Below are 27,813 nucleotides of genomic sequence, written 5' to 3' on the forward strand. Positions count from 1 at the left end.
CTGCTATGTGCAGGGTCGCCAACCAGCAGACCAGGCTGCCCAGAGCCACATCCAGCCTGGCCTTGAATGCCTCCAGGGATGGGGCATCCACAGCCTCCTTGGGCAACACTTCAGTTATATCTGCTTGAATACTTCAGTTATACCTGCCAGAGACTAGGAGTAAAAACACTGAAACCTTTGGAATGCACGTGTGTGAACCTGGATATTTAGGCATCTAACTCTTTCAGCACCTTTGTGCTCTTGAAGACTGATATCATTTTAACCACGTAACTATGTGTTACCTTCTGAACAGGATCTCCCTCCATTAAGCAGGGCAGACTTCTTCAGGGATGAATCAGAGGGCTGCACTGAAGGAGACAGGGCACTGCAGGACCCCATTGCACCCGGTACAAAATGCACAAAGCCACAAGAGTTTTCTGGTTAAACTACTGAATACTGACTTGAGACTTTCAATTCTACCTTGGACTGGGCCACAGAGCACGCAGGGATTAAGCCAAGCCCTTCACTGCCTGGAGAAGGCTCCAGGGAGACCTGAGAGGAGCCTTTCAGGTATCTAACGGGGCACTATAAGAAGGAAGGAGATAGACTCTTCAGCAGGGTCTGCTTTGACAGGGCAAGGGAGATTTAGACTGGATGTAAGGAAATAGTTTTTATACTAAGGGTGGTGAGGCACTGGCACAGGTTGCCAGAGAGTGGTGGTGCCCCAGCCCTGCAGACAGCCAAGGTCAGGGCTCTGGGGCTCTGAGCACTGACGGAGATGTGAGTGTCCCTGTTCAGTGCAGGAAGTGGGACCAGACCATCTATAAAGGCCCCTTCCAACTCAGATGATTTTATCATTCTGTTGTTTCTGTTTGTTTGGTCTTTTTTTTTTTTTAATAAGCACCTGTCAAAAACCTTAAATCTAAATAACACTCAGTGTTTTTCTTAAGTCAGGATCAGTAGTACCGTGAACATGTGCAACTCTGATGTGAAGCAACAGGGAAACAAATCAGCTGAGGTTCCAGGCGTCTCAAATTGCAAACCTAGAATCAGCAGACATCTGCACTGCACTGTACAAAACAGCCCAGATGTACACTGTACAAAAATGCCCAGATTTTGATATATGCTGATTTCCTAAAATAGGCCAAGGCAACTTACAGCCTGTGCTTCTAGTTCAACAGCATGGACAACTGGAGACCACTGACCAAGGAAGTAGCCTGGCCTTTCAAGTTTACTACTAATAAATATGCTTTTTAAGCTTAATTGCCCAACAAAAGGTTAGAATTATATCCTCTCCATCTCACAGCAACATTACGGGAACTGGGACAAGCAAGAAAGGAATTCTCTTTGCTCGGACTCTATTAGATCATAGATCATCCTACATCTTCAGGATATAACCAACTGTATTCTACAAGTACTTCACTTCTTCCCCAGACCACAGAGGAAATGCTGAAAAAGAAAGAATTCAGATACACTGCAGCAAACAATATAGAAATCCAGCAAGAATATTCATAATTAGCTCTTCTGAGTAGCGTTTGAATTGAATGTAGTAAACAAAGACCTAAGTCGCACCCTCAGTGAAAACAAAGTACTGAATAGTTGCTCACTGAGTGCTATTTCCAGAGAATTGAGCAGTATATAATTATGTAAATAACAATTACAATTGTTTAAATAATCTTATTGCAGAATTGGAAAGAGTCAAGTTTCATGATTGTTCTCAGATTCAGCATTTACTAGTTTTTCAGCACTTGAAATATTACTAAGATTAGGTTCAGTATGAAATATTCCATACTGAGAACAGCACTGAACTCAGAACTGTAGAAGTGTATTACGTTAAGGTTCTCTAGGAGACACATGTCAATCCACTCCAACCCACACAGGGTATGGGCACAGCCAACGTGCACCATGCAGCCAGCCCAACTCTATCTGCAACAGCATGGAACCACAGAATCACCAAGGTTGGAAAAGACCTCCAAGATCATCCAGTCCACCTACCACCAATATTTCCTCACTAAACCACATCCCTTGCATCTCAGCTTTATGCAAGTATGATATTTGGCTGACAACCTACTTCAAACACAATAGCTGTGTGTTCTGCTAAACATCAATATAAACAATGTAGACTGCACTAGGATTTAAGAAGTCACCATATGTATGCTACAGCTTACAATGGTTTCTAAAAGCATTTCGGTTTGTTTGCCTTATGAATGGATTCTTTTCGTAGAATGCCCTGTCAAGACTCTTCTGAAAACAATGACATTTTTAATTTTACCATTTCCAGTTCAGAATGGACAAAACCCAATGCTTCTTTCAAATAAAGCCAGCTATTCCCGCAGACGGTGACACTACCACTGAACCATGCAGATAGGTGCTGAAATCAATTCTGCAGAGCTTGCAGAACAGAAAGCCACGTCCCACTCAGACAATGCAAACCTGTCTGCTGCCTGGAGTTCCTGTCGGACTCCTCACAGCAACTGGGTGCTCCAACAGTCTTGGCAGTACACATTCCCATTTTGACTGCCAGAGCAAGACCAGACCACATTCCTGCTAGCTGATCCTGGCCGTGGTGATCTGCACTTGTGTAAGCTCAGGTACACAGGCAGCAATTTATATCCACAATGCTCTCTTTACAATCCCACATGCAGAGGAAAAAGCAGCTCAGGAAACTGGTATCCAGGAGACTGGAAGTCCACTAACCACAGAATCACAACAGTTGGAAAAGACCTCCAAGATCCCCAAGCCAAACCCACCCCCACCATGCCCACTGTCCCTCAGTGCCACATCCCCACAGTTCTGGAACACCTCCATGGACGGAGACCCCACCACTCCCTGGGCAGCTGTGCCACTGCAGCACTGCTCTTTCTGAGATGTTTTTCCTAATATCAAACCTGATAAGAGAGCTCCAGGTCGCTAGTTTGATACTGCATAGCTTTCCCTAGGATCTACCTAAAATACAAGGACTGCTCTGAAAGTAATGCCTCCTATGTTCTGATGTTGGCCCAGGACACCAGAGGTGGATGTTGGTGGGATGGCAGTAGAGGTTGAACCTTTCCACCAGTATCCCATTATGTGCTGTTGCTGAGTGACAGATGGCAGCAGAGGGGCAGCCTGGCAAAGTGATGTGGAAGTGCCTATGAAGCAAAGGTGTGTCAATGAATTCCTCCACGTGGAAAAAATTGAGTCAAAATGGCAGTCCATGAAGTGGCAACAAGAATTTCCATTTGAAGATGATGTTCAAGATGCTGCCCTAAACAGGTAAAGTGATCTGCACTGTATTTTAGGATTGGAAAGGGGTGATTTTTTGGAACAGGGACAAACCATCAACTCTGACTGCTACATCATTACACTGACTAAGTTGAAGGCTGGAAATTCCAAAGTCAGGCAGTCATGCCAAAGAAGACAGCCCTTCTCCTTCAACACAGTAATGCCAGGCCCCATACCAGCTCGAAAACCTGTAACACACTATTAATCTTGTTTGCATTATACCCACCATACAGTCTGGATTTGGTACATTCCGACTTCTATCTGTTCAGGCCAATGGAAGATGGACTGCGTGGACATGTTCCTAGCAATGATGCCGTCATAGCAGCTGTGAAACAGTGGGTCACTCCTGCTGATGCAGACTTCTATGAGCATGGTGTGTAGACTCTTGTTCATTGCTGGCAAAAATGCATAGCTAATGGTGGTGACTACATTGAAAAACAATGTTTTGTAACTGAGAATTCGCTCCATCAAAATAGAGTTATTGTTCTTCCTGTACCTGTTGTAGTTTCCATGGAAATAAATAGGAGGCATTACTTTTCGAGCAACCTACATACCTTAGGGATGACTTCCACTAACAAGTTTCATGACAACTAATTTCTACAGCATCTGAGAAACTCATGGCTGCTGGAAGGGAGTTTGTGAGAGAAACAAGGTCTTACTGCAGTAAGATTCTGGGGCTGAAATCTATTCATCCAGGAAAATACAACTGGTTATGATTGCAAGGGAACCATTTGCACCTTTTTAAACATCTCAGTAGTTTGCATGCCCATCACCAGAAAAAAAAACGGAAGTTAATGAATAAGTTATTCCTCTTTATTTAAAGAGAAATAAAAATTAAAGCTCTATTAAAATGTTTTCAAAGGGTTAAGAAATTGTTTTAGTAAAAGCTAGGGGAAGTTCTTCAACATAAGGTAAGGTGCTGAACAGGCTGTCCAGAGAAGCTGTGAATGCCCCGTCCATCCCTGGAGGTGTTCAGGGCCAGGTTGGATGGGGCTCTGGGCAGCCTGGTCTAGTATTAAATGGGGAAGCTGGCAGCCCTGCCTGTGGCGGGGGGGGGGGTAGAGATTCATGATCCTTGAGGTCCCTTCCAACTCAGGCCATTCTGTGATTCTGTGATAACATTTGGAATTTGATCATAGAACCATAAAATATCACAGAATCATAGAATGGTTTGGGTTGGAAGTGACCTTTAAAGACCATCTAGTTCCACCTCCTGCTATAGGCAGGGACACCTCCCACTAGACCAGGTTGCTCAATATCCTGAGTTAGATTTGCCTTCCAACCAGAGAACAGGTGCCTGAGAGGCATGAAATGTAATACTCTCTTCAACAGAAGGTTAACCAAAAATACTACAGTAAAATAGAACAAACGTTATTACTGCTTTTAAATGGGGAACAGCATGGCTTTGTGCTTATGCACTTTGAAAGATGACTGAGGAGTTTGCATCCTTTCTTGCTGGTTATAAGTATATAAGGTAGGTATATATATGGTATATATAAGGTAGGGGTAGAACACACAGCTCTGCACATCACAAACCTACGTCTCCAGCAATTTTCAAAAAAAACAGGGGGAAGATATTTTGATTCCAATTAAAACAAGAACTGCCATGTTTCAAAATCATTACTTTAAATAAAGTTTTATTTGTTTTGAAGCCACAGTCCAGAGTTAAGGGCTCGGGATCATTCTCTTGCTGCTAAGGACAGCCTTGGTTCATCCACGTGGACAAAGGCAAATCTAACTTGGGATATTGAGCAACCTGGTCCAGAGGGAGGAATCCCTGTCTATAGCAGGGGCTTGGAACTAGGTGTCCATAAGGGTCCCTTCAAACCCAAACCATTGTATGGTTCTATAATTAAAACAGCATGCCACGGCTCCCCTCACTGCACAAAATCAACAAATATATTACAGGGATATTAAAGAGTTAATAGGTAGTGCTCCACGCTTCACAGCTTCATTGTTTCAGCAAGTTTCCAGTAACACCTAATTAACAAGTCTCTGATGAGCTGTTTCTTAGAGAGCTCAGCCTTGGTGCTCCACGCGAACCTTGATCAACTCGCCAGCCATGTGCAGCTATGCCACCCTGCTGCCCCTGGATGAGGGAATGCTGTAATTCTTATGGACAGCTCGGAGTGGTCATTCATAGCCCCCCTGCCCAATAAAAAAGTTTATTTACTAAACTTGGGAGCATTTAGTACAAAGCAAAACACAGCAAGCTACATCAAAGCCTCCCTATTATCACTCCCTAGTGAACTGTGAAAATATAAATTCAAAGCTGACAAGCTAGTTAGACTTTTAACTAAAATCTGACTGCAATTAACTTTAACCATACCACTCTGCTACCGTACTTCTGGCACCAACTTTGAGAAGTGGCCCAAATTCTTCAGAGGAACAGAAAGACCATTTATCTACTACATTTATTCAGGGCAAACCTCCTTCGTGTCAAGCAGGGAATGTAGCGTTGCTGATGGAGACTGGCAGTGATAAAGGAGCTGGTATGATTTTCAAATGAGTGGTATGCCCTGCTTTCCCAAACGTTGGAGAAAAGTGAATAATATGCCCTCCTAAATAACAACTGGGTACCAATTCTGAGACACACACACAGTGGGAAAAGGTGCCTATAAATTACCGGGCATATAAAACTACTGCTTTAACAAGGCTTCCTGCTTGGATCTCCTACAGAAATGGATTTTTACTTGTAAAGGTTGATTTAGGAAAGTGATTCAGAAAGAGAGAGAGAGAGAAGAATCATCTATGTATAATAACGTTAAGAAATGACATTCGTTTACGGAATAATTTGTACTCCTGGGGTCTCTCCCAAGGCTCCTGGAAGTCCTGTGCACATTCTCTGTACTGATTCATTTTCACAGTACCAAATCTGTCAGACAGAGCCCGTCACAAACGTAACTCATTACCCAAGCCTCCATATAGAAATTAAAACAGCACCTATCTTTTATGTATTTGCAATACATAAATCAAGAGCTGTACCCAAAGCACAATCCATTCCATATTTATACTTAGTGGAGGCTTTAAATCTGGAGGCTAAAATCATCATATTCAATGGAGAGAGGTGACCCTCAAATACACAGGTCATACCTTAAGTGGGTTAAATGGCCCTTCACTGGTGCTGTGCTCTTCTCCTGACTCTTAGATGTTACATCGCTAAGTTTAACCTCTCAGCAAGGACTAATCTCCCTCCTCTTCAGACCTCCAGCTTAACTCTGAAACAACTGGAGAACACAGTCTTGACTCCATCATTATCCGCAAATCTCCACAGCAACAAGATAACTTGAAGGACAAAACAGGAAAGCTAAGTGGGTACCTCTCAAATGACACCCTGAAGATAACTGCGTGTCAGGACCCTGAAGCGGTATTAAACGCCACAACTCTCCCTTGAGAGCAACCTCAAGTTTTCTTTCAAGGACTTCAGACCCAGGAAGACAGAATTCTCCTACCAGAATGACAATACAGGTTCCAGAGGAATTGCTTACCGATTAGGACAAAACAGTTTTGCCAGTTTTACAGTTCAAAATTCTGAATCGTAAAAAGGAAAGCTTCTTGGAAATCAAGAAGTACAAAAAGTACTTCCGAGATGCTATGGCAGAGTTCTAATATTCCGTTGCCTGACATCAGCTCCAGATGTATTTTCCTCAGTTCCAATCTTGCAGTCTCCCCCAGAATGCTGCCAGTTCCCATTCCTTCAGCCATCCTTCCCACTCTCTTTCTTTCAGGAATATCACCCGTATCTTTCCAGACTTTGTCCCACAGTGGCCTGGTTCAGTGCTTGCCCAAGAGCTCTGGCAGGTGAATCCTGGTGAACTTTGCTGCAGCAGCTGAGGATGTCAGCAGATCCAGCTGTCTGCACACCACTCTGCTGAAGGTTACTGTCATCACCATACAGCAAAATCAGCACAGGAGAACATCTGCCTGTAAATTAGTCACTCCAGTGCAAAGTCACCCCCCTGACAAGTTAAGCCAAAGTGCCACGTTGTGTATTAGAATGGATAAGGTATACGTATGCAATTCTGCTTCAGCTGACTCTGCAGAAGGAAAGATGTCTAGGAACAGATAGATCTTACAGCCCCATAGATACACCTAAGCCCTTCTGTCCTCAGGTGAAGAACATACAGTTCTAATACAAGAAAGAACGAATGTTCAAAATCAAACTGTAATCCTAGACTGTGATTTGAACAATATCTGCAACAGACCTGCAAGGCTTCTGTGCTGTATGCTTTAGATATTACCAAGTGTGTGGAGGTGCCATGCTTTTGAGGTGCAAAAGACATCTGGGACTCTATAAACCACGCAGTGAGTTCTGCATCCAGGGACAGCCCTGGGGGTTAAAGCAGAGGGGACAGCATCACCACTAGACTGGAAGATTCCCAGAAAGCAAGTACAAATCAGGACTGGGCACGAAGCCCTTTATTGTTATCAGTGTTTTTGTAAAGTCAGTTGCCAGGAGTGACAAACCTCTGTTTTCTAGTAGCAAGTGTTAAAAATCAGAACACCCAGACTTTTGTTGCTGAAGAGCAAGAGCTACACTGATGGGCGTCTCTTGGAGACACCCATTTCCCTACCACAATGGAGGAAAAAGGAACAGGCCGTATTTTGTGCCTTTGGATGCGATCCATCACAGTTGCTACACACAGCATTCCTTTGCCATTTGGTAACTGAGAAACACTAAGGCTTATTAAAAAGGAGGAAAAAAACCTCTGCGGTGCTTTGGTTGGTAAGCACTGGTCAGAGGAGGTCTGCTGTAATGAATGGATGTCAGAGAATCAGCAGCCCAAGTGATACATTAAGTACTAGCTGTCAAAACAAGGGCTGCTACTTCACTTTACCAGAAGCAACCATTTATACAAACACTCCTGCAGGTAGATACTTCTCCACTTCTTGCTTGACCTCAGCTTTCCAAGATTCACAGACCTGCAGGGTTACATACCCTTGCCCTCACATGCGTACATAATGTGGTGCTCTGGAGCACTTCTCCCTCCCATCCTGGTTTTATGTAAGCAGCCTTGCTTTTGCAGGGATTTCAGAAAAGCTGGAGACAGTCACGCTTCAGGAATCTCTCAAAGTTTAATTAAGTAACAATGTCCTAAAACCACAGCATAGCTTTACTAGGCACTGCGGCTGTAAAGTTCAAAAGGTAAACAGGCAAGCACATACAGCACACTTCAAAAACCTCTACTGGTTCTCCAGAAATAGCCACCAGCAGAAAATGAACGCGTGTGATATGCTCTGCACTTAAACATTCTCACTTATCATCTAAATACTTCAGTGCACTTCATAAAGAAGTGCATGCTTAACACGAATTAGATTAATACCACCTACATGGCATACATGAATCATCCCTAGATTTAGGGATTGTGCAACGGGGATGCAGAGAAGTGACTTGACCCAAGGCTGCACAGCATGTGGGTGGAAGCAAAGCAAAGAGCCCTGACTGCAAGCTCACTGTGCCTCACCTGAGTCACATTCCTGGGATCCACTGCAGGGTGATGTCCTCTATAGACAAATCATATGCTTAAATCCATCTTGGCATGGAAATGCCAAGGGTCTAGGAGAGAGGAGTTTAAAAACAGAGATTAATAGAAGGCTTAACAAGGCACAAGTTAAAATGGGGACAACTTGCCTTCCAACTTGTTAGTGTGCAAGTCACAACAAAAAACTTCCTTTTCCAGTTGCCTGCTGACGTATAGGATTACACAATTTTCTCTCATCACCTTGAAGTTTGGCTGAGCATTCTCCCTGCTTTTAAGATGAAATGTAAATGAATGCCTAAGCTTCCAGCATTAGCACAGTCACAGACAGTAAGTGGCTGAAATCAGGTCACTTTGACCAACGCTGTATCGCACCCCACAGAACATTCATTCTTCAGTTCAGGAGAAACATTTTTAGACAGAAGCAAACTTGAGAACTGCATAACCTGACAGTCATGTGTTTCATTATATCATTGCCCCAGATTCAAGCTGAGTAGTACCACAAGGTTTATATAAGCAGACTATTATGGTGGTCTTCATGGAACAATCTGAATCTTGAACCGATGCCATTACTGCAAAGACTGATAACATAGAAAAGGAAAGTACTTAGAAAGCTCTGTAACCCACTGGACTAAATGTGTTGTTTACTGATCAAGGACCCAATTCTGGGACAAGCTGAGTCACAAAGATTTGAAGCCCTCAGATAATTCAAAGACTGTTGGAGGAAATAGCTTTCACTTGAACGTGACAAGCTGTGAGTGGCATACAGACTTACTAGCTCCTGATATGCTACCCATGAAATATATGAACCATTGCACATGGCACTGGTGAGACCACAGCTTGAATGCTGTGTTCAGTTTTGGGTTACTCACTGCAAGAAGGAAGCTGGGTTGCTTGTGTGCAACAAAGGCGGCAAAGGGACCAGAAAACAAGATGTATGAGGAGCAACTGAGGGCACTGGGGTTATTTAGTTGGAAAAAGGAGGCTAAGGGGAGACCTCATTGCTCCCTACAACCACCAGAAGAAATGCTGCCACGAGGAGGGTGTGGGTTTCTTTTCTCAGGTGAGAAGTGATGTGAGGAAACAGCCTGAAGTTACACCAGGGGATCCTAAGATTGGATATTAGGATAAAATTTCTTCCTGGAGAGGGTGGTCAAACTCTGGAATGCATTGTGCAGAGAAATAGTGGAATTCTCATCCTTGGAGGTATTGAAGAGATGTGTGGACCAGGGGACATGGTTTAGTGATGGGACTCGGTAGGTCAGGTTGATGGTTGGATTTTCATCTTGAAGGTCTTTTCCAACCTAGATGATTCTATCTTCAGATTAGTCAGACAACAAACAAATACTTATACACAAAGGGTTAGCTGAAATAACACATTCCTAGAATTAGATGACATTTTCCACATCAGGTGTTTTTCCTCCATTAGGGGATATATTGGTCTAATGAATAATAATAAGTTAAAAAAAAAAAGCAGTACCTGCAAGGAAATCTAAATATAAAAACAATGTTTCTAGTAATTCCTATTTCTACCTGAAAATATTCACTGTAAAATATAAAAGTTGGCTGTTTTAAATGAACATAAACTTTTATATATTTTTTTCCAAAGAAAATGATCTTATTTTCTGTGAACTGGAAAGCATTTCCTAATTAGCATTAGCCTCTGACTAAGTCAATGTGCAAGAGAAGCTTTCTTCTCCCTGGCTTACAGAAATTTCTTTGTAAAAACTACTGAGAATAAATAATTTTCTTTCAACTGCTGAAGAACTAAGTGACATTTAAATTCTTCAGCATTCTGGAAAATAGGATTTTAGGGCAGACAGGATTTTTGATCTTCCTTTCACACAGGTGACACAGGATCCAGTTAGCCTGAGTTTGATTCTGTTGTCAACACGTTCCACGACTGGAAGGAAATCAGATCATGATGAGAAAAGAGATGACTTAAGAAGAGAGCAAAACAGAAATAATAAGAAAACTCAATTACCAGCACCTCAGAGACAGATGTACTTCCCATGCACTGGACTCTCTACCATCTTTGGGGTCCAATCATACCTGGCCTTGTCTATGTCTACCTACATAGGAGCTCAGAGCTCAGTGTAAGGGACACCCAACAAAGTATTACGCTTACCTTCAGCTGAGGTAAGTGAGAGATGGTCACCAAAATGGACTTCATGAGCCTTGATCCAGGTTGGATGGGGCCCCAGGCAGCCTGGTCTAGTATTAAATGTAGAGGTTGGTGGTCCTACCTGTGGCAGTGGGGTTGGAGCTTCATGATCCTTGAGGTCCCTTCCAACCCTGGCCATTCTGTGATTCTGTGATCCTACACACAAGAATTTTCTACCAGCAGGTTTAAGCTCACCTGTGCAGAACCTTCTGGAGGTCCCCCATGGACTGTGCAACAACCTTCCACAGGAACTAAGTACCATAACCAGCAACATTTTCTGCTCCAAAGCCAGAGCACACTTCAGCTTGTCTTCACTAATACCCACTGAGTTCATATTACTTAGAGTCCGCCAAATCAAATGCTTGAATGTACAACCCATTTCCCCCACAGAGAGGAAGAACAAACCATGTACAAAAGACAGATATCACATCACTTAATCCAGTGCAGGGAAGAGTTCAGACACAGTTATGTGCCCAGAAACATCAGAATCTGTACATTATGGTGCCCAATCATTCTCCAGCTGAGCAAAACTCAGGTTTGCTTGAGCTCCTCTTAATCTTTATTCTGTAGCTTACTTCAGCTGCTAGACATTTGCTTCCTTGCTTCTTCTCTGGATGCCCCCTCGCTGGGAGCATTCCAGGCCAGGCTGGATGGGGCTGTGAGCAACCTGGTCTAGAGGGAGGTGTCCCTGCCTATATAGCAGGGGGTTGCAACTGGGTGATCTTAAGGGTTGAATCATCTATTTTGCTCCAACTTCTGATTCAGTTATGCCACCTGAACCAACCAGCAGCTCCATGATAGGTTTTGTGACCCAAAATCAGAAGAAACCCTCACAGAGAGGTCAGATTCCCGTTTATAATTAGTCAGCAAAAATAAGACCATGCTATGTAAATCCATTCCTTCTGCATGCTATTTGAGAGGCCACTTTCTTAGGTGATAATAAAAGGTATTCTTACCCCAACTTTCCAAGAGAGGACACACACTATTATTTTCCTATCATTCCCGTAGTTGTACTACTCCAATAAGATAGGAATCCCTAATGCCACCTCTATTCCTCCTACTCAGGAATAAGTCCCTTTGTGCAAACGCCCATTATCTTGGCTCTGTGCTATGGCAGCAGAAGGAAAGAGCACACAACATACACTCACACCAGGACATCAAGGAAAGGAGGGCAGGTAGCAGCCTGCAAAAATCAACTCACTGTCAAGAACTTGCCCACCTGCCTTTCAAATCAACAGGAAGCCACCTGCTTAGTTCACACTTCCATACACAAATCCTGTTGTGACAGGATCAAAAAAGTGTACTTTTCCTTGTTTTGAACTACTGCACTGGAATTTTCATTTTATTTTTATTTTTTAAAAGAAAACTCTTTGATCAGACAAATATTTTTAAAAGGAAAAACAAAACAAAGTCACCCTATAAAAGCACAGGCCCACAACAAGGGCTGTTTGGAAGGAAGAGGTTACTCATGATGGAAATAAAGTTGACTTCGTTCCCCAGTACCTGTGCTCCTACATTCTTAGGCACTAGTGTGCTACTTGCTCAAAGTATACACACTGGTTCAAAAACCAAACAAACACGCAAGCAAACTAAGAAACCCAAAGCAAAGCACAACAGCACGATAAGGATTTCTTTTGTGCACACAGTTAAGCAGTTGTGCCTTTTCTAATAGCATTTCATGGGTTGTTATACAACCCCATTCATGCACCCTATGTAGAAGAGGGATTCCAGATCTCGTTTATATGCTACATCATGTAGAGCTGGATTCTTCCTCTCCCACCTTCACCCTTTAAAAAAAAAAACCATTGAACACACAACTCTCATGGAGAAATCCACTGAAGGGCCATTTTTTCAGGACTAGGTGGTATATTCCATACAGATGGCTTCAGTCTGTATAGATACCCAAACTGGTTCGGACAACATGAAATCTGCTACCTACAACAGCTTCTCCATGCATTTCCCCAGTTATTTCCCCAGGTTCACTTATGGATGTGAGCTGCATCCATATAACTCCTGAGGAATCTCATTTTCTTTATTATTACTATTTTTTTAAGAGGTGGAGGGAGGTGATTCACAAAAACAGAACTATAATTTTCACAGAAAGCTCTGTTTGGACTTTTCTTCTTAAAAACGTTCACAACCTAAAAACACCCACAATGCAAAAAGCAAGGGCAGCAGAAATACACCTCCAAAAATGCAGTGCAGCTTTCACACAAAGTGTAGTTAAAAAATGACTAAGTTTTCTTGATATATGAATTTGCGGGTAAACCATTTATCAATGACCTGTTTACCTGTGCAGTAGAGTCCCTCAAGCCGAGGGCCATGTCATTCCCCTTTGACTGATTAATTAGCCAATCAAGGGATATTTTTCACTGCGAGGCATGATGGTTTACTCCAGCTAATGCATGGTCTCTAATGGTAACACATTAAAGCCAACTTGGCTGTTTATGCCTATCGAAGTGACCAAAAGGGAAGGAGAGAAGATAAATCAAAAGAGCCTCCCCCCAGTTTTGTTTCAGTTCCTAACAACCCCCCCAAGGAACCAATGCTAGAAGCAAGGCTCTTCTCCAATGGAGAGAGGAGAAAAGAAGAAAAAGCACCATTTCATCCAGATTGGGAGATGTCTCTTTCCTTTCCCTCTCTCTGCTGATATCTAAACAGCACTAATTTATCCTCAGTTGATTAACAAGGTGTTTATAGAATAGGCAACAAAGCATCAATATTTTGCTCCTCCTGCTTTTATCAAAAATGTCACGAGGACACCATGCAGGGTAAAGTCACTTTTACCAGTTCCCCTGGAGCAATCTTGTCTGTATGGAGGAGTATTAACAACATGGCCCCAGTTAACACCTTGAGACTAATTCAACCTTATTCTGACTTATACAGTACTATAGGTTACCAACTTAGAATAATGTTTTAAATCCACTCAGAATCACAGAATCACCAAGGTTGGAAAAGACCTCCAAAAGCATCCAGTCCAACCACCCACTTACCACCAGTACTTCCCCACTAACTCATGTCCCTTAGTACAAGTAAGAAGTACCATTTCATGCTCCTGTGTATAGCCAGATGACTTGCTCTATCTGCACCAGCTGCATTTAGCCCTTTAGCTGTATTGTCACGCTGTTCTTGTGAGTTTGCCCTTGCTTGAAATACAACCAGTGCATATTAGTGATGCAAACCTGTGCTTACCACTTGGAGAATCTGTTTTATTTCCAGGCTGGATGTGGCTCTGGACAGCCTGGCCTGGTGGTTGGCAACCCTGCACATAGCAGGGGGGTTGAAGTTTAAACTATGGTCATCATGCTCCTTCTCAACCCAGGCCATTCTATGATTCCTGCATATATGGCTGCATTTTTTTTCTGTTTGTTTTGTTTTGCTTTTAAAGGAAATCCTCTCCTCTAGCTGTTAAGAATACAGAGTATGCAGTAGAGCAAAACTGGAAGACCAAAGAAGCAACTGAAGTGTTACAGTAGTATTAAAATTACCATTAGCAAGGGCTTTTTACATTTCACTCGAATAGTCAGAAACAGCAACAATAAAAACCAAAAACAGCTGAACACACAAATTTAATGACACTCCCAAGCATCTTTAGTGCAGAACACAGCAAAGGCACCTACTGAAGTCAAGAAAACTAAGCTACTGCAATCTGGCACTTAGCATTTCTTCTGTCATGAAACTCTGTAGGACCAGCAAGGCTTGCACACAGGAAGCACTGAGCTAGAGGCTTGCAACCTTCTCCTAACCAGAAGCAGGCTCCTGGGTACTCCAAATCTGTGAACACACTATTGGGTTGTGCAGACCCTGCCACTCTACTGCCAGCTTTGTTCCACAAACCAAGGAAGAATACAACGTAGCCTTCACAAGAACTGGACAGATTAAGCATGGAGCAGTAGCCATACTTAGAAGAACACAGACAGCTTTTCCACAGGATACATTGAGAATATAACTTTGGGGATAAATAGGATGCACTGCACTATTAGATGTCTTCTTTGACCAGTAAAGAAAGAGGTGAATATCTCTAGGAATGGTTTGGCTTCACATATATTTACCATCTTTGGAACAAGTGAATGCTTGGGCACCTGTGTCTCAGCACTACCAAGGGAGCCTGGAGAAGATCCCCAGACCTCCTGCCAATAAAGTGGTGTGAGGCTAAATCCCACTTTTTGCTACCTCTTTGTTCCTTTCCCTTGATTCTGGACAAAAGGACTATTCTTACTCTTCCCAACAACAAAACTTATCACATCTGTACTGAAATGATAAGGCCATATACAGGAACAAGAATCATGCAGTTCCAGTTGAATCCCAAATGTGGCAAACCGTGTAGCCTAGTAATAACACCACCACATAGGGTACAAGATGCTCAGTGCCTCTAAAATGCTATTATAATTTCTGACAATAATTGGGTAATTAAAAAAAAAAAAAAAAGAAGGAAATACGTGAGAGACAATTTCACTATTTTCCTACCATCTTCCTCCAAAACCCAATGACAGCAATTACATTTTTACTGTGGTTTCTTAAGGAAGCAAACCTTCCACAGTCTCTCTGCCCCGATATTTGTGTACATCATGTGCTCCTGTCTCTCAAGCAACATTTTAATCCAACCTAACAGCAGCTCAGAGATTTCAAAAATATTAAGGCACTGAAGTATTTCATGCAAACAGGCAGCTGGACAGAGAAGGCCAACAGATCAGCGTGCACATGGAGAGGGATTTCAGCATGAGCTCATCTCCTTTACACCGCAGAAGCCAAGCACGGCACAACTACAGGAAACCAAGCCTCATTACTGGAGCTGCACAAAGAGTAACTCGTTGGGAGATGTTTTACTTGTATCTTTCCCCATTCCAATGGGTCTAAAAGTGTTAAATGCATCTTTTTTCTTGGCATCGCTTACTAAGGAGCTGGGATTTCCCTTAGGGGACTTTTCCACTGCCCTGCTGACATCACTGTGAGGAAGCCTGTTCAAGAGTAAGGTTGTGTCTTCCTTTTTGTAATTGAAGGATCTCACCCCCATCACCATTCTTGGCTTTTGCCTACCCTGATTACTATCCCTTCCCGTCCCCTGCTCCTCCCTCCCCCTGACCCTCGGATATTTATAGGCAGAGAGGTCACCTTTTTCTGCCTCTTTTCTCAGATGAACGTATCCAGTTCCTCCACTCTCTCCTTCTAGGACTTGCCCTCTAACCCTGTCACCCATTTTATTAAAACCTTTTGGATTCTCTCCAGGTTTTTGATGTCCTCTTTCTGTTCTGCTTCTCGGTTCCAAATCTCTCACGCTAGCTACAGTCTCCAAAGCAGAACAGTAAAAAGGTGGAGTTAATTTTTAACTAATTTTCCTCCCCTGCAGGTTTTTGTTCCCTGAAAGCACAAAATCAGAGCCTTTTGTCACAGGTAAGAAAACCCAAGAAACTAAACCTGTCACACACCTAAAAGACACAGTTGTCAAACCCCACTGAGATCAGCATCACAAGTGGTACTTCGCACAAAGCTGTAGGGAATTGCATCCATTTACCCATAGCTTCAGTGGGCCAGTGACATGGCCAGGCTCTAATGGATTTTCAGTTATGTCCCTTAAGATTAGCCAACAAGGTTTTCTGATAAGTGCTGGGAAACATAAGTCAGTTGAGGAAGTTCTGCAAAATGTGTCAGAAGATAATTTCCTGATCTAAAAAAAAAAAAAAAAAAAAGGCAACAAGGGCAGATAGTTACATTTCTAATGACTAACACGGAAGAAACCACCACGGACTCGAGACTTTCGGGCTGCTCAGCTCAGGTAGTTAGAGGGAACTTACGCAGGTTTACATTCAAGCTACAAAAATTCAGAGGAAGCAGATTACTCATCAAATGTCCTGAGATGTGGAAGTGAGATGGATGCAAAACATTCAGGAGTTCTTACAAATGTGCCAGCAAATCACAACCAGTCCCTCGGCCCCCAGAGCGAAACCAGTGCCAGAATTATGTTGTTCAGCAACCAAGTTGGGACTGTCTGTAACTCATTCCCAAATCCTCAGTCTCACTCAGGAGTATTTTCTCCAGTGATAAGGCTTCATCAGGAAACACAGCTGGATGGAGGAAGGAAATTCTGAGAAGCAAAAAAAAATAGTGGGGGTTCGAGGAAGTTCAACCAGATAGGAACTAATGGAATTTGTTTTTCTGTCTCACCGGCTCCCAGCGTACCTAAGCAAGAGAGCAAATCAGAGGGAAAGTGGGGGCAAAAGGGAAAGAAAAAAAGCCTGGCAGATCTTACCCTGCAAAACAGGTCCTCACTGCACGTCCCCAGGGAGCATCATAATTACAATTCAATATTTTCGATCACTTGCTCTCCCTGGGAAAAACTACAGACGTTTCCAATTTAATTCCACTCTGAAGCCCAGCCATTGTCTTCTTCCCCCCATTTTTTTTTTTTAATTAAAAAAAAAGAGTCCCTGTGTAGTTTATTAAGGAAGTTTTAGTTGGACGCATGATTTATCAAAATCTTTATAAAGTGCCTTTGTGTGTAACGTTCAGGAGAATTAAAGGTTGTAAGTGCCTAACATGAGTAACGCCTATCCCAACACCATCCAAACAACAGCTTTAACTGGGATCTTGGTTTTATTACTTCTAGAGAAACTCCTTTCAGTGCTTAGGGGCAAATAGAATCTCCTTCCATATCCTCTGTAATTCCACTCTTTTGCAATCTTTACTGTCCTCTAGCCAATTCCCCTCCACTTTGATAACAAAGATAATCCAAATTTCAACATCCTCACTTGCTGCAGCGGTGTCAGTGTGACACAAGAGTAAAGATCCATTCGCCAGATCAGTCACTGGCTACTGAGACAGTTAAAAGTGAGCCTGAAATCTGCTTTCCAATTAGGACATCACAGACCAAAGTAGCACAAAACGTCTCCTGCCAAAGACTCACAGGTCAAGATCATGAAATGATCGTTAATAAGCATACAGCTAAGACTGCATATGACTAACTGGGACAACATCTCTCAGACATACTTGATTTGCTGAGACACCATCAGCTCAGAGGGGGCATGTTTTTGAGAAGGACTTCAGAGAAGGCAGGGTTATTTTGTAGGATCCTCACCATGCCACTTAGTCTTGAGTCCTTCCATTGGTTTGCACTTGACTGTGGGCACAGATGGAGTTTACTGGGTATCACTTGTTTTCCCCACCTCCTTCCCCTAATCTTTAAGAACAGTTTGGTATAACACAAACCAACTGTGTAGCACAGGACCACACTGCTGAAGTTTCTCAGCGTAACACCACTGCCAGGATCTACAACACTACAAGCCACTGCTGGATACAAGAAAGATCAAAGGCAGAAGGTGTAGCATCTCATAGGAGTAAGAGAAGCTCTGCAACTCACAGATGAAAAACTTGGCCATAATGCCATCAGACAATGAAATGTAAACTTAATCCTCTCTGTAAATTTCAGTGCCCCCTGATGCCTATGGAATAGCAAATGGTCATCCAGCTGAGTCTGTTTATAGCACAAGAATTTCATTATTCCAAGACGTTCCTTATCTCCCACTCTATAAATGACCCATTCAGGGAATTTTGTTATAGGTTTAAATTGGAGGCTTTAAGGGAGAGAGATGGTCAAAATCTATCCTGACAAGGAACTTGCTTCGGTTGACCCTACAACTGAACTAGAGACCTCCAGAGGTCTCCTCCAGTCTGTGATTCTATGAAAAGCAATTCTTGCATGCTTCCATGAAATCAAACCCAAGGCAGTCCTGATCTTAGTTTGAAATAACTACAAATTTGGGAAGCAGAATTATATCTTGGTCAGAAAGTCAAGAGTTGAGATCTCAGGACAGATCATCCATTCCACATTTGATTTGGACTGAATGCTTCTCTAACCACATCTCTAGGGGGAGGAAGAATCTAAATACCTTAGAAAAGGACTTAGAGATATGTTTTCATGCTACAGGACCAATTTTTTATACATCACCTCGGTTGCACATGCAGCACGGAACATATAATTGGATTTACTGAGAGTAGCAGTTCTAGCATCTATGAAGTATGCAAGTTGTCCTCATATACTCCAAACAAGGACAGCAGTGTACAGCTGTTATCAGCTGTCACAGGGGCTGCAATTTAGAGAACCACAACCTACCACAGCCTCAAGGCATACCTCAGGGCTCTGATGGACACCAGAACTCTCCCTACATTATCTCTGTACAGGAACAGATAGGAACAACTTGCTTCCACGAGACGGCACTTTCCTGCTGTCTCCTGCCACATTTAGGCAATACCCAGAGAACAGGGATTTCAAGAACAGAATGCAAACAAACAAAGGGAACAGCACTGCACATCCTCATGGGGCAGTTCCATTTCTGCCACCTTAAGGACCAGGCTCTAGAACATGATGGAAAGGGTAGAAAGAGTTCACGGGTGCAACGAAATGGAATTGCTCAGAGCTGGAGGGCCTGAGCAACGCATTTTTGTTCTGTGTAAACTCCACAGATCTCTGACCCATGAAGGGAGGGAAAAAAAAAAAAGCAATTGTGCTCTCCCTGTGGCTGCTTAGCAGCAGACGGTAGCCAGAAGACAACAATGCAGCCTCAAATCATATTACCTCCTGCCTACATTTGCACGTGGAAATCTGGCCACCCAACAGGGAACAGTCTGTGACTTCTTGCCAGAACCCTGAAACATGAGCTTAGTGTTCAGCAAGGCTAAAAAGGAAATGTGCACAACAGTAGCCATCACCTGCTGGCTGTAATACCACTGTATTGGTCAAGGAGTTAACACCAACTTACACGCCCCTCACAAGCTGCCATAAATGCATGTGCTCAACATCAACAACAACAAGTTGTGGAGCATAAAGAGAAAACAAAATAAACTACTTGGAAAAATATATGAGTGGCTACTGCCTTAGCCATAGCAACTGTCTTCTTCCACTGATTTGCACTAAAACCCTGTTTTTCTCATTTCATAGTGATTTTACTGCGATGGAAATACGGTATATTTATCCAATCAGCAGCAATGTTAATTGAGAAGGTTCTGTTGGGGCATACCTACTTACAGCATTTGAGACCTCTAACAGCTCTCATGAACTTGAAGTGCCAAAATGCTTGTAACAAGACAATAATAAGTTAAAGTTGGTTCTGTGAACAGAAGTTACAATGAAGTTGCAGAACAATTTTCAAGAGTACTGCAGAATGAGCAAGGGGGTATTTCAGAAACTGACATTCTAATTTGCCAGGTCCCAGCTTTCCCTCTAGCTGCAAGAGACTTCAGAGACCTCTGAAGCAACAGTGCGATCCTCACAGTGTACTCATCTATGCTTTTCCAGGTGTTATCTTTTCCAAAGAACACTTCTTGACACATCAGTAGCATCCCACTGTAAGCCTGTTTTTCATACACAGCTCCAGCAGGCCTATTCTCTGCAAGTGCAAAATGTTAATAAATAGAAGAAAAAAAATACTAATAAAAACCTTGATCTCATCACAAGAAAGCTGGGGAAGTCTTCTCACTAATTGTAAAGACATTACATCATCACAATTCACACAAATATTTCTTACACACATTCATAACCTCTAATGGTTCAGAGCACAGCCCTCCACCTGCAGCCTTCACAAAGAAACAAGAGTGATTCCACTTACACAGGAGCCCTTGCTTTTGATCAGCATGTGGTAATCTCATGAACAGAAAGACAATTATATATTCTTGCGTTAAAAAATAAGCAAAGGAAGAAAGGTAAAGCCTCTTGTTTACCTGTGTCTTCATACTCTTCTGTCGCTTCCCAAATATGCAGGACAGGTCATCCTCACTGCGCAACGAGAGATCCTTACCTGGAAGGGGTAAGGGGGAAAAATAAAGCACAATCTCCTCATCTGGTGATGATAGTCACATTTTGATAACCAAATGTAACCTACAGACGTAGAGAAACTATTTTTGGAGGTACAAAAGCCAAGAGTAGTATGTTACAGACACTAAGTGAAAGCTGCCCATGGCTCACACATACTGCAGGACGTGTATGTGTGGGTGGGGAAAGGCTGGTAAGGAGACAATCACAGGCTGCTAGCAAAAGTCTGTGGGAAAACGTGTAACATTAACTTGTTTTCTCCCACCTCACAGTGTAATTGGCATAGCAAGATGAGGGAAGCAGCCTGTTCTAGTCTAATGGGGAAGGAGAGTTGTATTTTCCTGCACACAAGAAAGTAGAAGCTGAAATTGCCTATCCTGGGACTCTAAGAATTTCCTATCTCTGTCTGAATTAAGGGATTCCACCCGTATACTGAAAAAAAACACCCCACCTTTACTCAGTGGTGGCTTTTCTTTGATTCACGATGATGCTTCTGAAAAGCAAATCCTCCATCTCTGCAACTCACTAGATTATCCCACCTTAAAATAATTTCAAGGGTGAAATAAAGATTTCTTTGAATTTCAGTATTCCCATTATTCCCACCTGAGTGTCAGGCTTGGATCAGAGGGCTGTGATGTGATATTCTGAGATGCCAGCAAAAGTTTGGCTGATCCCACAGTACAGAAACCTTTGTATTCAGTTGTCCACTGCTTGCCTCAGGAACTTATTAATCAAATAAGTAGTCAGAAAAAGTTTAAGACAGGCCAACAGACAGGAGCCTGCTTGGCTCTTACCTTACTGCTCTTGATTGTCAGATTCCAAAATCATCAACCTCAAAACAAAACTAAACAACTTTAACAAACAAAAGAAAATTGGACTATTCCACCTGTTTTCTCCTCTCAGAATCCTTAACTGCCCATAGAGGGTGAGCAGACACATCAACACAGGGGAGAAAGCATTACACAACTTTGTGAAATGTGAGACCACCATGCAGTCTCCAGATGTCATAGAATCACAGAATACCTTGGGCTGGAAGGGACCTCAAGGATCATGAAGCTCCAACCCCCCCCACCACAGGCAGGGCCACCAACCTCCCCATTTAATACCAGACCAGGCTGCCCAGGGCCCCATCCAACCTGGCCCTGAACACCTCCAGGGATGATGGGGCATCCACAGCCTCTCTGAGCAGCTGTTCCAGCACCTCACCACTCTCTTGGTAAAGAAGATCCCCCTGATACCCAACCTAAATCTTCCCTCCTTCAACTTAAAACCATTTCCCCTTGTCCTGCTATCATCTGCCCTTTCAAAGAGTTGACTCAAGCCCTTACCCAAGCAGGCCAGATGAGCCTGGTGCCTGCTTCCAGCTTTACAGCTTAGAACAACAGACATACATTCTGGGGCAAAGAAGGCATGGAAGGAAAGCACAGAGTGAGAGGAGGGGCACTAGGAACACATCGGCTCCTCTCCTTGCCTTCTGTAATAAAAACCCTATTTAGCTGACTGTCCACATCTTTTGCAGCATCACAGTGGATGAACTACTAGAAAAGCACTTGAAATTACTCTCTTAATCTCATATTAACATAGATTTCCCAGATTCAAGTGTGGCAGTTAGGACTATGAGCAGTGCCTATGCTCCTCCAGCAGCGAGGCTACAGAACAGCACGAGGAACTTTTGATGGTTGCTGCTCCCTTCTCCTGCTTTTGTGTAAGTTCGCCTTGTTTAGTCTGAAAGGAAGCAGGATTGGCCTCTAACAACAAGGGCCACAACAACATTAGCCTTTTTCAATTATCTTCTCCTCTTACCTTGAAAAGGAGGAATTTCCCTGTTTTAGACCACAGAGGGTACAGTCAAACAGGGGCCTACCTTATTTAAGTACTGCAGCCAAACAAATAAGGGCTATTGTTAATATAAAAGCTTTGCTCTGTGTTTTACAGGCTCTAAAGATGCTTCTTTTTTTCTTCTATATTTAGCAAAAGGTTAAATCCAAATCAAAATAAATCCTCTTTGCAACTACCTCAAGCAGGCCATGGTCTCTGTACTTGAAGACCTGAACTACTTTAATTGTTTAATGTCATAAAGTGGCAGGGTCAAGTTAGAACACTTGACTTCCAGGCTGAATTCTTTCAACACAAAAACAAATTTCCAATATCAGAATTTGGCCTCCATTCAGAAGTCAATTACCTGTTTTAGCAGAGGCATTTGTTAACAGAAAAACATTATACAGAGCTCTAAGTTTAATAAATTAGCCATTAGTGGAAACAGAGCCTAGTCATATAGTGAACCACATCTATACACATGGGTGTGTGAAAGGGGAACACTACCAACAGAGAAATACAGCAAGTGATTGAACAGCGGCCAGGAGCAGAAGACAAGTTTGGCTGAAATCATGTCATCACTCTAACACAGAAAGAAGCTACCAAACCCCACAGGCTTTTGATGCAAGATTTTCTGGCCTCCAATCGCTGTCCTAATTTACCCAATAAAGTATATAATAGATCTAAGAGGGCTTTCCTCTTCCTGCGTTCAGGTTTAATCTGATCACTGATCTTATCCACATGATCTCTTAGCACGGGTTACTGGAGATTGAAGAGGATACCGCGGCACAGATAACGCAGTTACTTGGCCACCACCTTTGCCTCTCTGTCCAGCCCTCCTCCCATAAACACAGCTGAGAACATTCATTGTTCCTTAGTCAGCTGATGGTTCCTACAGATAGGAATTGATTTATTCAGCAGTATCACCCTACAGCCATCTAGAAACATCCAATAGATGGAGGAATAGTGTATTATACCTTTAAGCAGGCTGCTGCAAGGGGTATTTCTAAACCATCATTCTACTTGTGGTATATGGACTACAGAAGGTAAGAGATCAGTTGGACGTGTTTTACTAATCTTGGCTACAGATTAAGAAATAAAATTTCCCCTTACCTTTTGCAAACTTCATATAATGGACACGCTTCTTAGAGGATTTTGATTTTTCCTCAAGATTAAATGTCTTCTTCTGATTAGTCACTGAGGATTCTTAAAGAGAAAAAAATACAGGTTCAAACCCTACTAGAAAAACATTAACAACCGAATTCAAACAACACTGTATTTAACTTTCTCTTTCAAAACAACTTATCACTGAAGGAAGCACAGTAACCTCTCTCAGAGACGTGTTAGTGCATGACTTTTTGCCACATCCCCTTCCATTCCCATTTCCAATCTAGTGAAATTTGCATAGGCAGATACAGGTATTGCAGATCAAAGGCAAAGCCTAATTTAACACCATTTCTGTGGTAAGAAGAGACCAGCAGGTCAGGGTCAATTGTGACGTTTGTTACAAAATATTTTCAGTCCTAGAGTCTGAGAAAGCCCTTAGAAACTAGAATAAATAAAATACTTAATCTAAATGGACAAAAATGGACAAAAATGGACACAGACCCACAAAAAAAAGAAACATAGTACCAAACTGGCTTTTCAACCCTACTTAATGTGCCCTATCTGATACTCCCATGTAAGGAAATGAAAGAGCAGCAGACCTTTTTCATCCCTAAGGCCAGCAAAAGCTGCCATGTATATTATTTAATTCTACTAGCTTTTAGAAGAGGGCTGCATCTAAACTACCCACTGGGAATGGTCTCTGGGGTCAGTTCCAAATCCACTGGGAGTTGTTTAAGATAGAGTGTTGGCTGGCACAGGTCAAAAGCATGTGAAGAATTAGTCTAACTATTTAACAGTACAAAGTTTCTGCACCCTGAGAGGTTTCTGCTGCTACAGACCCGCTCTTTGTATCCACAGAGCATGTTAATTTACAGAATTACATCAGAAGGAGGTAAGCTGCAATCCTGTAACAACCTCTTTATTGGTGCTGTCCTGAAGGGAAATAGGCACTGCAGGATTCCATGCCCCATCACTACAGAAAAGGCTACTCAAGGTGAGGTGGTTTTTTTTCTGCCAGTGGCAATTGGGATGGGTAGAGAAATCAACCCATACCCTGAGGGTCACGTTGAGTCACTGTTTTCATACCATCCCACCCCTGACAGCTTTGCAGCCCAAGCTTTTCTGACACTGGAATTCCAACACTTCATGGTTTGCTTAGTAATGCCACCTGATGATAGATTCATTGGCCTAAAAATGAAATCCATGGCTTGCAATGGGAGAGCTTACTACCAGAAAGCAACCTCAGATCTATTCTTGAATTTACACATAAACATTAATGAGAGAAGGAAAGACTGGAAAACTCAGTTTTAGACAGAAATTGCAGTCAATTTGAAAACACTCAGTAAAACGCTCTATGGGGAAAGTATGACAATTAAGATATCCTGACCATAGATGAGGCATTTTGAGTCTGCTCTCTGATTCACTTGTACTAAAAGGAACATTACGCACCAAAGGATTTCCATAGGAGCTTCCTCCAGCACTTCACCCTTACAGCAGAAGGGGCAGCAGCACCACCTTGTGCCTTCCAGGAGGAATTCCACTACTGAGCTTTAAAACATGCTGGCGTTGACTACAGAGGAATAGGTACATCTCCATGTCTCCTTGTGTGCTTTTTAATGCAATTCAGTCACAGTAATAAAATCGTGGTATTTCTAGAGCAAATCTGATATGGATGAATATTCCAGAGCACAACAGACATGGCCAGCATGCTTATTCTACAGATGGGAAAGGGGTCAGTCATCATCACTCAGTAATTCCTGGCTCTTTTGTTGGGTTAAGAACTCCTTCCTCACTAGGCACTCAGTTAGAAAAAGAAGAAAGCTGAAACTATGTAGATAAAGGGTATCTGAATGTTGACATACTAACCACCAAACGGCCCTTCCCTCCCAGTCTCTAATTGCAACCCAGCTCTGGCAACTACACCAGTTATTTAAGAACAATGAAGGTTTTCAGCTGACTTTTAATGCAATTTGAAACTGGATGATGGCCAGCAATGTAACATTTGATCCTGAAGCACAGCTGTGGGCAGAGTTATCTGGATGAGTTTTGCCAGCTGAAATGATTGCCAAAAAAACAAGTTTCTGAGCAACGTTTACAGTCTGCAAATCACTAAATGTGACTCTGACCAGGACTTTTCAACTTGCATCCAAGTTTGTGCTCAGTGATTGAAATCTCTTGTCCAAGAGGACCAAGGAAAAACAGCAGTAAAATCAGGGAGAAACATGGTTTGGGGACCATTTTGCATTGGTACAGATGACCCACAGTATACAGCACAGATTTAGGAACAAGACAGCCTTGCTCAATGAACCTGTCTCTCTGCTGACTCATTGTGTCCGTAGGCAAGTCATTTCAGCTCTCTGCTCATCAGTTTGCAGGTTTCCCACCAGTTACACCTAAATGATCTTCTCACGGCTCAAGTTGGAACTTGGGTAGGATTTAGATATAAAAGAAGACAGGAACTTTTTGGAATTTCCCTATGAGACTCTGTTCTAATCTCTTGAGGACTTCCACTACAGCAGCTAGTGCTGTGTGGCCTTAGACCAGTGTACAAGGATAACTTACACAGCAATTAAAATTTTAGAGCATCAGGTTCAGAGTTTTCACCTTCATTCTCAAGGATTAGAAACCAAGTTTAAGCCTTTTTAACTGATCTTCCTGCTCTTGTAGATCAGGATCTACCTGATCTTACCTTTCCTCTTGTAGATCTTACCTTTCCTCTTGTAGAACTCTTCTGTTCACAAATGCTATTAAGCTTGCAGCATGTGGACAGGCTGCTGCATCCAAACAGAATCCCTTGGTTTAACAACACTTCACAGAGTTGCTTAGATGTATGATCAGAGTTTGAGATAGACCGGTCCAAAGGAGAGATAAGACAGCTGCCTGAATTCCTTCTGTAAGCTCACACCTGCCAGCTTCGCATTACTTCATTTCTAGAAGCCAAGGTCTAACTGCACAAAGCTTTTCAAAATTAAAAACAACTTGCTAAATAACCCTTTGGGGAAAGTTATGTAGTTTTCCCATTTGTTTGCTCTATATTAAGGCTACAAAAATCACATTTTATGACACTCAAAACAGAAATGCATAACTGAGTTAAAAGCTGAGAAGCAGCTCTTTGAAGACAGGAAAACTAGGTATTTAAGAAACTACCAGAGCATGGAAGCCAGATGTGACAGTTAATTAGCAAAAGGAAGACACTGCAGTGGTGGATGATTCTACTGTGAACCTTCTGGCTCTGGTTGCTTTACAAAGAAACAAGGGCTGGTGGAGTGCATCCCAACAAAAGGTTCCTCCATATTGTAGCCTTGGGTAAAATACCCACGTTTTGTGCTTTCTTTCCCCATCAAAAAGCCTTTAACTGAGGTTAAACCAATCCACCGAGATCTACACATCCAAAGCTGAGCACGGCCATGGATAGCAGCATGTCCTTCAATTCCCATTGATTTGGGGAGAGAAGGAGGAGAAACTTTGTGCCTCAGAATGGATACTATTAGTAGCCCAAAGGATTGGGCCTCAGCTACCTTTGTAAGACAGATAATGGAAACTCTACTAAGCTTCCAGCATCTGACTGAGCAAAGCATGAACCTACCTGTTTCACCCTGTCCATGGCAATCATTCAGTTCAGCTAGGAGCTGGTTGAAGTCATCCTGATGAGCAATCCAGCTGTCCTGTAAATATCACCCACACAAATACAAAGCAACAGTTTTCATATGGAACAGAAGTTTCGCTAAAGCAGGTAAAAAACAATGCTCTCCAAGAAGTAACTTAATTACATATACTGGATTCTTGGTGGGAGGGACCCCCTGAAGCTCCACAGGAGGCAAATACTAACAACAGCTTGCTATAGTTACTCAAAAGTGCAGAACTGATAAGGGTTGTGTTTGTAAGCTTTTAAACAATGCTGAGCTGCTGTTGGCTCTGCATGTCCCAGACTGCGTGAGATGTTTTCAAAAGTAGGCAGGAAACACTAGTGTGATTTTCCAGCAGTTCCTTAAGTTGTTGATTCTGAGACAAGCACCTTTAAAAGCACATTCTGTTCTCCCTACATATACCTGAACTCCAGTCAGCAAGGTGACTGCATCAGGAAGAGGGAAAGAAAACATAAAACTAAGCTAGGTAGAAGATACGTGGAGGAAGCAAGTATTTCATAGAATCATAGAATGGCCTGGGTTGAAAAGGACCACAATGATCATCTGGTTTCAACC

General features: G+C 42.6%; 1 protein-coding gene across 2 annotated transcripts in view; it reads right to left on the minus strand.

The window, feature by feature from the left end:
- Positions 1 to 27,813, minus strand: part of PINX1 (PIN2 (TERF1) interacting telomerase inhibitor 1) — a 61,027-nt gene that overhangs the window by 26,148 nt on the left and 7,066 nt on the right. The window contains exons 4-7 of one of the 2 annotated variants that reach the window (XM_025149180.3): positions 27,198 to 27,276; positions 23,618 to 23,710; positions 20,599 to 20,675; positions 6,030 to 6,118 (exon numbers count right to left, since the gene is read on the minus strand). In XM_025149180.3, coding sequence (XP_025004948.1) covers positions 6,030 to 6,118; positions 20,599 to 20,675; positions 23,618 to 23,710; positions 27,198 to 27,276 — 338 coding nt within the window. The remainder of the gene's footprint in view (positions 1 to 6,029; positions 6,119 to 20,598; positions 20,676 to 23,617; positions 23,711 to 27,197; positions 27,277 to 27,813) is intronic. The other variant, XM_420036.8, reaches the window with a different exon arrangement.

The sequence above is a fragment of the Gallus gallus genome, chromosome 3, assembly GCF_016699485.2.
Source record: "Gallus gallus isolate bGalGal1 chromosome 3, bGalGal1.mat.broiler.GRCg7b, whole genome shotgun sequence".
Classification (NCBI taxonomy): domain Eukaryota; kingdom Metazoa; phylum Chordata; class Aves; order Galliformes; family Phasianidae; genus Gallus; species Gallus gallus.